At 36.2% G+C, this 15938-nt stretch overlaps 1 protein-coding gene across 1 annotated transcript in view; it reads left to right on the top strand.

Moving 5' to 3' along the window:
• Positions 1-15938, top strand: part of LOC105475500 (family with sequence similarity 133 member B) — a 28983-nt gene extending 13045 nt beyond the window's left edge. The window contains exons 7-11 of the mRNA XM_071094837.1: positions 240-332; positions 1606-1656; positions 7471-7563; positions 10769-10820; positions 14356-15938. Of these exons, the coding sequence (XP_070950938.1) occupies positions 240-332; positions 1606-1656; positions 7471-7563; positions 10769-10820; positions 14356-14384 (318 nt within the window). The 3' untranslated portion in view covers positions 14385-15938. The remainder of the gene's footprint in view (positions 1-239; positions 333-1605; positions 1657-7470; positions 7564-10768; positions 10821-14355) is intronic.

Below are 15938 nucleotides of genomic sequence, written 5' to 3'. Positions count from 1 at the left end.
ACTTAAAACTATCAGTAGAAAAAAATTTAAAAAATCAAGTGCTATTTGACTAGATGCTAGGCATTACATGTGATTCAAATCACTTGATCTTTATAACAGGAAAGTGATGTATTAAGAAAAAAGTATAGAAACTGATCCTTTCATTAAATTTTGTTCACTGATAAAAGTTTTATATTAATAAATGTGTAAATTAGATTTTTGAGACAGAAAGCAAATGTTTCTAAAAATATTTCATGTAGGATAAGAAACAAGGAAAACGGAGAAAGAAAAAGAAGAACCGTTCACATAAATCTTCTGAAAGCTCCATGTCAGAAACTGAATCAGACAGTAAGGTAAATTATTCAAATTATTAATATATTGGATACAAAGACATTTAATTTTTTCTTCCTACCTTAAGTTGCTCTCAATTTAAAAATAAGATAGTCTGATATTTGTACTTTGATGTTCTATGCCGCTTAATTGATGTACTTGATAATATCTTGCATGTGACATTTAATAATTTTTCAAATGCTTTCATATATATATCTCCATGTCTCCACATTTCCATGGCCACTGACATTATTGTCCTTGTTTTCATAAAGCCAAGTTAGAGTTCAGATAAAAAGCATTGGCTTTAAATGATACAGCTGAATTAGAATTAAAAGTTGAATCTTTATCTTCTAAAATCTGGTCCAGTGTCCTTTCTACTATACTATACCTAAATTTATTCTGTACTAACCAGAATTATCAGACACACAGTTGGCTTTCAAACATAAAGGGTCAGAAAAAAGTTAAAAAGTTCTCAAAAAAAAGTGTTGATTCCTGAGCCCTGTCTCCGGAGTCTGATACAGTATCTGATTACAGTTGGAAACCTACATCTGTAACAGATGGCTTGTGTGATTCTGATACCGGGGTGTGTATGGACCACAGTTTGACAAACACTATACTAGAGTCTCAGGAAACCAAAGCAGCTGTCTGCATTTATAACAGAGAGCTGCTTGCCCCTGTGAGAGATCTTCTGGCAAAATACCTGGCATCTAGAAAGTACTCAGTAAATGTTGGTTTTCTCTTTGTCTTTTAAAGCAGAAGAGTCAGTCTCATGATAATGATGGCTAACATTTATTGAGTGCCTACTATGTGTTAGGCACAATTCTAAGCACTTAATTTATTAACTCATTTAATCTCAACAACTTTAGAAAGTAATTTGGTAATCTATGGACAAAGTGGATAAGGAAACCAGGCTCAGGAAGATTAATAGCTAGAACTCAAAGGATTCAAAAGAAGAAATTGTTGCCTTCTCAAGTTAGAGTACAACTCCAGTGCATGTGACCACCATAAGCACACAGTCTATGGCACGAAGTTCTATTTTAAAGTAAGCTGTGTGGGTATTACAGACAATACTTTAAGAGTAAATTTGGTATACAGCCAGATAAATAAAGAAGCCTGTTTGCTTACAAGCAAATGCATACATAACGTACATTTCTCTTAAATTTTCAGAATAATATTCTGGGATTGGAGTAGCCTTTTTTCAGTCATAGAGCAAATCACTTTTTGGGTATTTTTGTCCTTGTTCTATAATGCTGTGTCCTTAGCATTTAAAATTGATAACTACATTTCTTTGTTTAGGATAGTTTAAAAAAGAAAAAGAAGTCAAAAGATGGAACTGAGAAAGAAAAGGTAACTATACTCTTACATTGCCTTAAGATAGTCTGTCATATAATACTTAATTGACTTAAAGAAATAACAATAATGTGTACCTCTTTTTAATTTAAGACATGTATTTATTTCATTTTTGTAATATTTTATTTCAATTTAAAGCAATTTTTAATTTGGATTCATTATTGAAGCTAAAGGATCAAAAGAGTATTCTAGGCCGAGAATTTGAATTTGTATAGATTAATGGATTATCTCAGATTAAAAATACAAAATAATGCAGATGAGCAGATTAAACATTTCTTTTGATTTCTTTTTTTCTTTTTCTTTTGAGATGTAGTCTTGCTTTGTCACCCAGGCTGGAGTACAGTGGTGCCATCTCAGCTCACTGCAACCTCTACCTCCTGGGTTCAAGTGATTCCCCTGCCTCAGCCTCCCTGTAGTTGGGACTACAGGTGTGTGTCACCACGCCCAGCTAATTTTTGTATTTTTAGTAGAGACGGTTTTGCCATGTTGGCCAGGCTGCTCTCAAAACCCTGACCTCAGGTGATGCGCCTGCCTCAGCGTCTCTGCGCTCGGCCCATTTCCTTTGATTTCTTAAATCATTTTGAAGAAGGCCCTTCCAATTAAAGAACATTAATTTCTCTTTCAAATTGAATATACTATAGATAAATATTGAAAAATCTTCTTACTATTATAAATAGATGTTTTACCCTCATTTATAACTTATCTGTATAGTTAAAGCAGAATTTATGCCCATCTTAATTTCTGGTTTACATTTTAAATTGTTATTCTGGTTATTAAAAATAAAGAAAAACCTAAAGAGGGCAATAATAAAACTATAGACCAGTGTCACTATTTTTTTACTCAGAATTTATATTGTTTTAATGATAGAAAATGAAACTGAAATTCAGTTTGAGTTTTATTTAATATACCATGGTACACAATGGTATATACCATATACAATGGTATATTATGTGCAGTTCACATAATATAACGTTGACATTTTAAAGCTAAAATTCATTATTAGTTAACATATTTACAGTGTTGTGCAACCACCATCTCACATTTCAAAACTTTCATCACTCCATAAAAACACTCCATATCCATTAAATAATCACCACCACTCCCTTATTCTCTGGTAACCTCTAATGGGCATTCTGACTATGGATTTGCCTATTCTGGATTTATCATATAAAAGCAGTCATACAATATGCAACCGTTTGTGTCTTTCAGCTAGCATAGTATTTTCAAATTTCATCCAAGTTGTATCATGTATCAGTACTTTGGTTTTTTGTATGGCTAAATAATATTCCATTTGTGTGTGTGTGGCGGCGCGGGGGGAGCTGATTTCTCTGTCCATTCATTTGTTGATGGACATTTGGTTTTGTTTCTACCTTTTGGCTATTATAATGATGCTATGGACATTTATAAACACAAGTTTTTGTATGGATGCATGTTTTCATTTCTCTTGGGTATATGCCTAGGAGTGGTTTACATAACAATTTGCAAATAAAAATTAATTTTAAATGTTTTTTAATTAATTTTAAAAATTAACCAGGCGTGATGTAGTCCTAGCTACTTGGGAGACTGAGCCCACAAGGTCATACCACTACACTTTATCCTGGGAGAGAGAGTGAGACCCTGCATCTAAATTTTAAAAAAATAAAATTTAATTTAAAAACACACTTAGAAAAGAAACTATAATGACCAATTCCAAGAATTCAAGGATAATTTATTAATATGATTTGCCATATTAACTGATCAAGGAAAGAAACCATAAGATTATTTCAGGAGTTGCCGGAAGGACGTGATGTAATTCAGCATTAATTCCTGATTTTCAGAACAATTATAAAATAAGTGGTTACCCTGTTTAAAAAAAAAAAAACAAAAAAGTGTGTGTGAAATTAAATCTGGTAACGTAGAAACATGAAATATTAAAACTGAACTGCAATTTTTAAGTACTGAAAATATTAGATACAGAGTGATATACACACATATAATCAACAAATATTAATATATTTACCAGCTGGAATTAGTAAATGATTTATATTGGCTTCAGGTCTTGTTTTATGTAAAAAAAAAAAAAAAAGAAGAAGAAAAAAGACTGGGCACAATGACTCATGCTTGTAATCCAAACACTTTGGGAGGCTGAGGCAGGAGGATCACTTAGTTTCTCCTGAGACTGAAGTGGGAGGATCACTTAAGCTGAGAAATTGGAGGTTACAATAAGTTGTGATCATGCCACTACACTCCTGCTTGGATGACAGAGTAAGACTCCTATCTCTTTTAAAAAAAAAAAAAAAAAGTCCCCAAACTATCATTTCTTCCTTTGAGGTAGCTGATCCTGAAACTAGTGCATGTCTTTCCCATCCACATTTATATACTTTTATTACATTAGTATGTGTTCATAAATAACAGAATATTGTATGTGTGTGTTTTTTTGTTTTTTTAGTTATACCTATGGAATGGGAAGAATATTGTGTATTATCAAAATGGTATCATTGTGTTTCCTTCTGAAACTTGTTTCTTTTCATTCAGCGTTACTGTTGACATCTATCCTTATTGATACTTTCAAGTTTTGTGTTTTTTGTGGTTTTTTTTGCTTATGGTATTCTACTGATTAATCCACCACAAAGTATTTCTTCATTCTCCTTTTTAGGGACATCTACATTGTTTTAATTTTTCAGTAATGCAAACACTGCTGCTGTGGATATTTCTTACCCATTTCTTCTTTTACTGTTTTTTTTTTTTTTTTTTTTTTTTTTTTTCGAGACAGAGTTTCGCTCTGTCACCTAGGCTGGAGTACAGTGGTGCAATCTCAGCTCACTGCAACCTCTGCTTCCCGGGTTCAAGCGATTCTCCTGCCTCAGCCTCCTGAATAGCTGGGATTACAGGCATGTGCCACCACACCGGGCTACTTTTTTGTATTTTCAGTAGAGATGGGGTTTTACCATGTTAGTCAGGCTGATCTCGAACTCTTGATCTCGTGATCCGCCCACCTCAGCCTCCCAAAGTGCTGGGATTACAGGTGTGAGCCACTGCGCCCAGCCAGTTACTGTTAATTTTCTAAAGGATACTTTGGACTGTAATTTCTAAGTTCTAGGATATACATTTAACTTGTGAACATTTTGCTTGCCCAAGTGCTTGTTACTTTGCATTCTTGCTAGTGTGTAAAAATACCCTTGTTTCACATACTTGTCAACCCAGGGAGATGTCGTTATTGCAAATTTAATGTATACAAATGGTGGAGCTTCTTAACTTGTTTATTAGCCATTCATATTTCATTTTCTTTGCATTGCTTTTCATAGTCTTTGCCCATTTTTCTGTTGGAAAGAACATTTTCTGGTTCATGGCATCTCTTTACGTGGTTTTTGTGTCTATTATAATTATATGAAGTCTTTAAGTCACATAATCATTGTTTTAGCCCCTTTATTATTTAAAATTGTTCTGAAAGTGCTGATAATAAAATACTCAATTAGAAAATACAGTGGAAGAAAATATCCCATTTATAGTAGTAACCAAAAAACTATAGGAAAATTTTAAAGAAGTAAGCAGTACTTATTTGAAGAAAACTATACAAGTCTATTCAGAGACATATATGAAGATTGAATAAATGGAGAGTCATAACATGTTCCTGGGTATAACTTGCCATACTGGATATTAACACATTATAAGAATGTTTTAAATAACATAGTACAGTACTAGTACAGGAATAGACAAAACAGTGGGACAGTGTAGAGTCCAGCTCAAAATTCGAGAATTTGTGGAATGTGGTAATATGATAAAGATGGCATTTCTTGGAACAAAATGACTAATCATTTGGAAAATATAAAGCTGGCCACTACATAAAGCCAAATCCCAGACAGCCCAGAGATTTAAATGTATGAAAACGCAACTAGAGAAAGGGTGAATATTACAATACTGGAGTGAGGAAGGCTTATGCCTCAAAACTCAGAAGGTTTTGACCATATATTTCAAATTCTGAATGGCAAAAACTGATTGCAAAAATTAAACTGTGAACAAAGTTTAAATACCATGAACAGACTAAGAAAAACTTCTAAGAATATATAACACAAAAAATTAATGCTCTTTAATAAGGAAAAAAGAATACCACACATACACAGACAAAGAAAACACAAACTGTATTCTCTGATACGATTGATAAAGAGCCTGAGAGGGAGGCTTCTTGGTAAAGTGTGATTCATAAATGGGTGACAGACAAATTTTGGACACGGTGGGAGAAAAAGATTATCGTTTGTGTGAAGGCTATGTTGGTCTTTGATTTAGTCGTCATTATTAAAGAGTTTGCACTCATGTACACTTCATTCTATTTCAACTTTGTTTTTAATAGCAAAGAGTCCATATTCCTGCCCTCCAGAAGGAGATGGGTTAAGTAAATTTGGCATTTTCGTGAATGTTAAATGCAGCCATAAATGATGTTGTAGTTGGCATGGAAAGATATTATTGGGTGAGAAGAGCATGTTCCAAACAGCAAGTATTCATGTAATATTGTAAACATACACGTAGAAAGATGTTTCCAAAAATCTTAATAGTGTTTAATCTCTGGTAGTGGGATTTGAGTCCATTTTCTTACAATTAACATTTAACATTTCAGCCAAAATAACAATGCTGTTTGCAGAAATGAAAGGAAGTCTCCTATAATCTAGGCCATAGAGAGATCATCACTGTTAGTTTATTTCTGCATTTTTGTCTTCAAAATTAGACTCATGCTATATAAAAAATTTTATATCCTGAATTTTTTTATGTAAGATTAGGTGGTGAACACTTTTTCCATTGTGTAGTTTTGTTTTTGTTATGAACTACTTCAGATATACAGAACAGTGCTATGAAAAATAAAATGATAACCAGCATATCCACTATGCAACTAATAAATCTTAACATTTTGTTATACTTGCTTTGGGTGTTGTCATAATTTTTTATTTCTTCAAATACATATTTAAGCCCCTAAGTACTACTCCCAATCTCAGTGCCCTCTCTTTCTCCAGAGTTACTCACTTTTTCAACATTAAAAATACTAAGAGTTTAAGATTTTTTTGGCCGAGTGCAGTGGCTCATGTCTGTAATCCCAGCACTTTGGGAGGCCAAGGTAGGTGGATCACGAGATCAGGAGATCGAGACCATCCTGGCTAACACGGTGAAACCCCGTCTCTACTAAAAATACAAAAAACATTAGCCGGGCGTGGTGGCAGGCCCCTGTGGTCCCAGCTACTTGGGAGGCTGAGGCAGGAGAATGGCGTGAACCTGGGAGGCGGAGCTTGCAGTGAGCCGAGATCACACCACTGCACTCCAGCCTGGGTGACAGAGCAGGACTCTGTCTCAAAAAAAAAAAAAAAAAAAAAAAAATTTTTTTTAAACACATATTTACATTTAACACTTTAAATGCACTAAAGGAATTACTATGTAGAGATTCTTTTAGATCATTGCAAATAATTACCCATTTATTTTCCTTTCTGCAGTACTAGGCCTGTCTAATCCAATCCTGCATAGAAACAAAAGAATTAAAATGCAAAGGAACCAAATCTTACATCATCTGCATGGTTTCATATGACTGTTTAAAAGTCTATTCTGTATAATTTAAGAAAATAAGGTGGATATTACATCTAAATGGACATGTAGTTACTTCTTTTCAATTTATTTAATATTGCTTTAGTGGAATTAAAGACAAATCCTCATAAATGTTACAATTTTTAGACATTCTAAAATAAAAATGGGTAATTGTAATAATTAGAAGAATTAAATAGAACTTAGAAACATAAAATGTATGTGACAAAGTGTATCTTTTTGAGTCAAGATAAATGTATTTATTTTTCATAGGATATTAAAGGACTCAGTAAAAAGAGAAAGATGTATTCTGAAGATAAACCTTTATCATCTGAGTCCTTGTCAGAATCAGAGTATATTGAGGAGGTAAGTATATGATCAAATCCATTTTCTCTATTTCAAAATGTTTAGTAATTGATTTAATATGACTTAGTAAAAAGAAATACTTCATATTTAATTTATTCACCTTTCTAGTATGAAAAAAAGAAAGTTATTTCATTTCAGAATGAGTTTTGCTTTTTTCCAGAAGATAATTATCTATTATTTTTTGTAATTAACCATATTTCCACATACCTTTCTGATCTCAGATATTTTTAGTCTTCTAATATTTTCTTTTTATTGTGCTACCATTCTTATTACATGAAAGAAACTGTGTAACATACAACATGTTGAAACCCAACATTCTCTTACATTGTTAAAATAGAATATTACATATACTATCTCAGTTTAGTTGATACTATTTAGTTGTGTTTTGAGCTACTTTTCGGGGCATAGAAAGGTGATTAAGTGGAGAAGAAATGTTGGCAGGAAACATATATTACTTAGTTGTGAGAACTAAATGAGATGATAAATTACGAAAGGCATTGCATCATACCTGAGACAGAGTAAATGGTGGCTAAAGGTTGCATAATTCTTGGTGTTACACTAAAATCTAAGCCAAGTTTGCCCTAGAATCACTTATCTTTAAAACTGTAGCTTTCTTTGGCGATCAACATGTTTAATCCGCCAATGGTATAATCTAAAAGAGTTGAGGATCTTACCCTTGCTTACAAGGGGTGGTAGCAGATTGCAACAAGAGCTGGTTTTTGTGATTCCTTAGTTGTTTCCGTATTAGCCTCCTCCTGTATCAGTCCTGCCCAGCTCTGTCTGTCTACTGTATTCCTCATCTCCCCATTCCCTAAGTCTTGCATTCTTGTTTGTTTGTGCCTCTCTCCTTTCTGATTTCATTGTTCTTGGTCTGCAACAGTGGCGCTTGGTCCTGTAAGATCTGTTGCCCCCATTTTATAACAGTGTCTTGTAATTGCTCCTGAAATGAAAGCTAACGCTGAGGCAAGAAGGTTGATTGAGCCCTGGAGTTTGAGGCTGCAGTACACTCTGATCCCACCTGTGAATAGCCACTGCACTCTAGCCCAGGCGACATAGCAAGACCCCATCTCTAAAAAAAAAATAATGATAATAATGTGTAATTTTATGAAATTGTATTTCAGTGTAAATGCTAGAATGCCATAACACCAGGCCAGGCACAGTGGCTCGTGCTTATAATCCCAGCACTTTGGGAGGCTGAGGTGGGTGGATCACCTGAGATCAGGAGTTCCAGACCAGCTTGGCCAGCATGGTGAAACACCATCTCTGCTAAAAAAAAAAAAAAAAAAAAAAAAAAAAAAAAAATTAACCAGGTGTGGTGCCTGTAATCCCAGCTACTCAGGAGGCTGAGGTGGGAGAATCACTTGAACCTGGGAGGCGGAGGTTGCAGTGAGCCAAGATCACACTATCACACTCCAGCCTGGGCAACAAGAGTGAAACTCCATCTTAATCAATCGATCAATGCAATAACACCAGAAGACATAGAATCTTAAGAAAAAAACAAAATGCAGGCTCTAGCAGGTGTATTACATATGCCCTTCAAAAACCATATGGTGGCATTATCTTAAAATGTATCTTAAAATCCTGGGTGCAGTGGCTCAGCCTCTTGTGGCACCTGTAATCTCAGCAATTTGGGAGGCTGTGGCAGGAGAATCAGTTCAGACCAGGAGTTCACGACCAGCTTGGGCAACATAACGAGACCCTGTCTCTTTAAAAAAAATTTTTTTTTTTTTTTTAAATTTAGTTTCTGGGCCGGGTGTGGTGGCTCACGCCTGTATCCCAGCACTTCGGGAGGTAAAGGCAGTTGGATCACCTGAGGTCAGGAGTTAAAGAGCAGCCTGGCCAACATGGCAAAACCCTGTCTCTACTAAAAATACAAAAATTAGCCAGACACGGTGGCACAGGCCCGTAATCCCAGCTACTCAGGAGACTGAGGCAGGAGAATCGCTTGAACCAGGAAGGCGGAGGCTGCAGTGAGCCGAGATCGCACCACTGCACTCCATCCTGGGCAACAGAGCGAGACTTTGTCCAAAAAAAAAAAATTAGTTTCTGTGTTGTAAACAGGTTCATCATGTGAATGTTTAGCAGGCTATTCAAAAGCTGTGGAGGATGTACAGGGCTGTTCAGGACATGGCGTGACAGCATCCCTCATCTCTGCCTGGCTAAATATAGATGCAGTACATCTGTCACCCTTAGTCATTGTAATAACAAGAATAACAATAAAAATATTGTTTCCTAGGTGCTCGGTAAAAAGAGCTAGTGAGTTAGTGATCTCTGTTGTGAGCTTGTGATCTCTAATGCTTATGTGTTGTATTTTTTTTAGTCCTTATGCTTTCTTTTATTGTTGATTGCATTTTAATGTATTTGTGATGTATTTAATATTGTAGTCACTCAGCAGCGAAACCATACAATTCAACATTAGGCAAATTTATAAATATTGTTTTATATGTAATGTATTAGTATTGTATTATGTTTGTCTGCTACATGGTAGCAAGTTTAATATGAAATATCTTACATTTGGGCTTAACATGTAATATGAAAGCTTATGAAAGCTTTGACAACTTTCAGTTTATTTATTTTTATTTTTTTAGAGGTAGGTTCTTGCTCTGTCGCCCAGGCTGGAGTGCAACAGTACAGTCATAGATCACTGCAGCCTGGAACTCCTGGGCTCAAGTGATTTTCCACCTCACCCTCCCAAGTAGCTAGGACTACAGTCACATGCCACCATACCCCACTAATTTATTTTTTTTTTTTTTTTTTTTTTTTGAGACGGAGTCTCGCTCTGTCGCCCAGGCTGGAGTGCAGTGGCGCAAACAGGGCTCACTGCAGCCTCAACCTCCTGGGCTCAAGTGATCCTCCCACCTCACCCTTCCAAGTAGCTGGGACTACAGGCACATGCCACTGTGCCGAGCTATTTTTTTTTTTCCCCTTGGTAGAGATGAGGTACTCTCACTATGTTGCTCAGGCTAGCCTTGAACTCCTGGGTTCAAGCAAGCCTCCTGCCTTGGCCTCCCAAAGTGCTGAGATTATATGTTTTTTATTGAAACCTCGTTGAGATGTAACAGGAGTTATTTTAAATGTCCTGTGATTGTCAAAACGTTTTTTACATTTAAATTTTGAAGATGCAAGATAGAGAATGAAAGAAAAATGCTTTGAGTGCAAATTACATGTTTGTCTTCTGTTCTCCACAAAAATTAAAACTTTCTAGGTGCGAGCAAAAAAGAAGAAAAGCAGTGAAGAACGAGAAAAAGCAACAGCAAGTATCTCTTAACATTTTTACAGATAATAGCATAGGTGTTTTGGTTTAATATAAAATGAGTCATGGTAAAGCTTGATTGGATTTACTGGGACCAAATAAGTATTTGTTGGGAAAGGTGTGGTGTGTTCAGCAGCTTCACTTAATGGGTAGGAGAAAGTCAAAATGGTTCATGAAAAATAAAAAATGCCCTGGTAGCAAGCATGTCCTGTTTCCATTTCAGTATTTTACTGTTAGAAATATAAACTCAGGGCCGGGCGTGGTGGGTCACGAGGTCAGGAGATCAAGACCATCCTGGCTAACACGGTGAAACCCTGTCTCTACTAAAAACACAAAAAAATTAGCCCGGCGTGGTCACGGGTGCCTGTAGTCCCAGCTACTCGGGAGACTGAGGCAGGAGAATGGATGAACCCGGGAGGCGGAGCTTGCAGTGAGCCTAGATCACGCCACTGCACTCCAGCCTGGGCGACAGAGTGGGGCACGGTGGCTCACACCTGTAATCCCAGCACTTTGGGAGGCCGAGACCGGTGGATCACGAGGTCAGGAGTTCAAAATCAGCCTGGCCAATATGGTGAAACCTCGTCTCTACTTAAAAAAATAATAATAATACAAAAATTCACTGGGCGTGGTGGTGGATACCTGTAATCCAGCTACTCAGGAGGCTGAGGCAGGAGAATCGCTTGAACCTGGGTGGCAGAGGTTGCAGTGAGCTGAGATCGCTCCACTGCACTCCAGCCTTGGCAACAGAGCAAGACTCCGTCTCAAAAAAAATAAAAAAGAAGAAATATAAGCTCAAATTTCTGTTTGACTTTCTTAAGCTACAATATGAAATATGAGAAACCAAAGGTATGGTGATTTCCGTTATCTTTGATAATAGTTACTTTCAAATCAGCCAAATCTGGTAATAACAGAAAAAGCCTCTCCAAGCACTAGCTGCAATGAAAAAATAAGAATATGACAACATAAATTACTCATTAATAAAGATTATTTTGATAGTTTTTAAAGCCAAACTCTGCTATTAATGCAAATTGAGAAGAAAAGAGAAAGAAGAGGCAAATTAAGGAAAATAGAAGTAGTATCCAAATAAGAAGGAGATCAACCAAGAGAAAATGGTTAACAGATTATTTTCAAAGAGTAATGCAAACAATATCAGCAAAGTAATTTAGGGGGCCTCAGTATAAATGTGAGCGATGACCTTTGAAGGCATTTTCTTAGGGAAAGGCGAAAGAAAAACGAAAACATCATCATTGGTAGGTTTGAGTAACCCCTTCCCAGAATTTCCCTGACTCTTCAAATGAGGTACCTTCTCTGATAGGAAGGCTCACCTAGTAATGATTCAGAAATAACATTTTATATGCTCCAAGCCTACGATGACAAATAAGGTTTTTTTTGTTTGTTTTTTCTGAATGTGAAAGTAGTTTGGGTGAAGATAGCTTTGGTCTGTGGTTCAGATTAATTAAGACATAACCACATTAGTATTTGCATACTTTCACGTTTCTATGCTTTCAGCTAGTTGTGTATGTATGAAGCATTTCTATGCAGGCACTTAGTCTTAAGAGTATAATGGAGTACAAGATAGAAGAGTATGATACGTGAGAGAGATACTGTGGGGAGGGGCTCATGAAATCCTCACTGAGGAAGTGAAATGAAGCTGAAATCTGATTTATAAGAAAGAGCCAACCACATGAAGATCAAAGGAAAGAATATGCTAGGCAGAGGGAAGAGCTCTTAAGGACTTATAGTGAGAATAAGCTTGTTATATTTGAGGGACTAAGAGAAGGTAAGTGGCTTAATGCCATACAATGCCATACCGTGAGGGTAGCAAGTAAGCAGAGGCTTACTTACATTACACAGCAGAGTGTGTTTTCATCAGAATGTTACAAGAAGCTGTTCTGAGGATTTTAAACAAAGGTGACTTAAATATTTTACATTTTGTAAATGCTTTGGTACAGGAGATAAGTGGGCACAAGTGAGGAATGACGTTTGTACAGCAGTGATAGTAATGGAGTTGGACTGGCAAGGATGGATTTGAGATATATTTTGGACTTAGATGGTAAGACTTCCTTGGTGCTTTGAATGTGGACATTGGAGTTAAAGCAAAGAGCAGAATCAAAGATAGCTTAGATTCTTTGACTTAAGCAAAATGACAGATAAGTAGTGCCAGTTACTAAGATGGCTGAGGATTTGGAGAGAAAAATGAAGCATTTTGTTGTGGTAATTTCAGATATGCCTACCAGACATCCCAGGTAGAGCTGTTAATGAGGCACTTACAGTCCTGAGGTCAAAGTGTAGGACTGCATATAAAGATTGGGGCTTCATTGGTGTTTAAGTGGAAAGTAAAGCATGTGACTGGAAGAGTATGTGGAAAACAACGGAAGGAAGCCCCAGAAAAGCCGAGTAGAGGAAGAAGAGCAGGCAAAGGAAATGAAGAGGTCTTAGTGATAGAAGAAAACCAGCAGAGAGGTGTCATGGAAGCTAAGAAGAAAATGATTTTTAGAAGAGAGTGCTCAGCTGTCCTTTTGTGGGGAAAAAAAAAGCAATCTGTACCCAAAACTTAGTTTTAAAAGCCCAAATTACAAGATTTTGGAAAGTTCCCTATGTACTTCAAACATGTAGTGAAAAAAGAATGATGAAAATTAGCTTAGTGCCACAGAGTGGTAGAGGCCTTTGAGAGAGGGGAGAGTAGGTAGTGCTGATAGATAGGAAATGGATAGGAAGCTCTGCTGTTACCATCCTTATAGGTCTCTTCTCCTTTCTTGCTTTTCATTTTCTTCTCTTGAATATCAGTACACTAGCAGCAGTTGGTACCACCTTTCCAAAGTATCTATGTTTCTAAAAGTTCTGCCTTCTGTAACAGAAATAGGAGAGTCAGACTTCAACAAAACTCCAGCTCCCTTCAGTTCACTCAGTTAAACTACTTTTACCAGGCTTTAGTGGCATTTTCTTCTAAAAATCAGACATCTGTTTTGCTTAACAAAATAAACTTTTTAACTATATATTGATACTTTGTACTAATTAGTTGATCTTAATTTAATAATTTAATTTAATAATTACAACAACTTCAATTAGTGCTGCCAGTCTGAGCAGTACACAATACCTGTGTTCCTATTTACTTAAAACTAGCAAATTTAATATTTCTGTTCTGTCTGAAAACTGTCTTATAAAAACAATTATGTTTTTCTGTGGTTACTGCTTTTCAGTAACTGCAATTACTTTACCTTTAGAAGTTATATAGCATAAAATATAATGATTGGTAGCGTGATTCAATTGAATTTATTTCCTATAGGAAATTTTGTTAGAAGTTACGTTAATGTGCTAATGACTTAAGAGTTTCTCCCTATCTTTTTGAAAATCAACAAGAACTCTTTTAGTCCTCATATGATGCTGGTTGTTGACACTTTTCAAGAAATGTTTTGAGTAGTTTACTTGGTTGTCTGGATTGTTTGGAATTATATAGTAGCTTAGGAGAAGCATGGTAAAGATGCTTTTAATTTGCATATTTTTATATAGTAATGTATAACATGGAATTATCTTTACAGGAAAAAACGAAAAAGAAAAAGAAGCATAAGAAACACAGTAAGAAGAAGAAAAAGAAGGCTGCTAGTTCAAGTCCTGACTCACCATAACATTAAGAAAAATCAGGATTCCCTTCTAAAGAAAGTGCAATGTCTGAGGAAATTTCAACTGTGAAAACTACAACATATTTACTAAAATGCATGAATTTTCTTGTTTTTAGAATTATTCCTGGACTATTCAGTAGCCACTCAGATGCCACTGTGTGAAAGGGCCATAAATGTTGCCTGCTGCTTGAACATCTTTTTTTTTTTTTTCTTCCAGTGCTTGATAACTCTGGGAGATAAGACACTGCAGTCATACTAGTGGTTAAGATATTTGGGAATAAAATTAATACTTTTGACTAGAAGTGTCTAAGGATAAACCAACAGAAATTGAATCTGGATGTATCTTTAAGATGTAATCAGAAATGACCAGATGACTCTAGTTAAAATTTTTGAAGGAGGGATTACATTAATATTTTAAAACCCGGCCGGGCGCGGTGGCTCAAGCCTGTAATCCCAGCACTTTGGGAGGCCGAGATGGGCGGATCACGAGGTCAGGAGATCGAGACCATCCTGGCTAACCCGGTGAAACCCCGTCTCTACTAAAAATACAAGAAAATTAGCCGGGTGAGGTGGCGGGCGCCTGTAGTCCCAGCTACTTGGGAGGCTGAGGCAGGAGAATGGCGTGAAACCGGCGGGGCGGAGCTTGCAGTGAGCCGAGATCGCGCCACTGCACTCCAGCCTGGGGCACAGCAAGACTCCGTCTCAAAAAAAAAAAAAAAAAAAAAATATTTTAAAACCCTTACTCTGTAGATAAGTGTATTTTAATTTTTTCCCCTTGTATACTTTTATTTACCTGGGGAAGGAGCTTTTAGGGTTGGGGGGGTGGTTTGCTATCTCTTTAGCTAGCAGAATAGTGTGCCTTTGATCCTCACACATCCTATATTCTGGACACAGTAGCCATGCTTCACAGGGAGGTCAGAGCTGGCTACCAGCAGTCTTGCCCTTTACTGAGCTTAGTGTCATCCTTGGATGCTGTCATATGCTGCTTTCAGTGAACCAGAGAAACAGCCATTTGCAGCATGAGAAAGCCCCAAAAGCTCTGAGATTTACCTCCACTTCAGTAATAATGAAAATTTTTTAGCATTAGAATGTGTTATGTCATTTGAATTAATTTTGATTACACTTTGGCTTGGGAGAGGAATTATTTTAAATAGACACTGGTACTTTTTGAACTTGATAGCTAAAGATTCTAAAATGCATGTTTTATACTAAGTTTTAACCAGTCAGGAAAATTTTATGTAACCAGTGATAGTTTATTTTTTGTATGAATTTTGTTTAGGCTGCAATGTTTAGCTTTTGTTAACTCCTCACTCTTGCTGTTCATTACTATGTTTAATGGCCTACTTGCCAAGATATTTAGCATGTAAAAAGCAGGATTTTGATTTAAAAAAAAAAAAAAGGCTTCATATTGAAGCTGAGACTTACAATAACAAGTTGAGTGGCAAGCCTGGTATGCTGTGTCTTATTGCCAGAATCTTAGTAAATGTAATGTTTTAAAAGTT

The sequence above is a fragment of the Macaca nemestrina genome, chromosome 4, assembly GCF_043159975.1.
Source record: "Macaca nemestrina isolate mMacNem1 chromosome 4, mMacNem.hap1, whole genome shotgun sequence".
NCBI classification, from domain to species: Eukaryota; Metazoa; Chordata; class Mammalia; order Primates; family Cercopithecidae; genus Macaca; species Macaca nemestrina.
The sequence above is the reverse complement of the archived record's forward strand: the minus strand, read 5'-3'. Positions and strand labels throughout refer to the sequence as shown.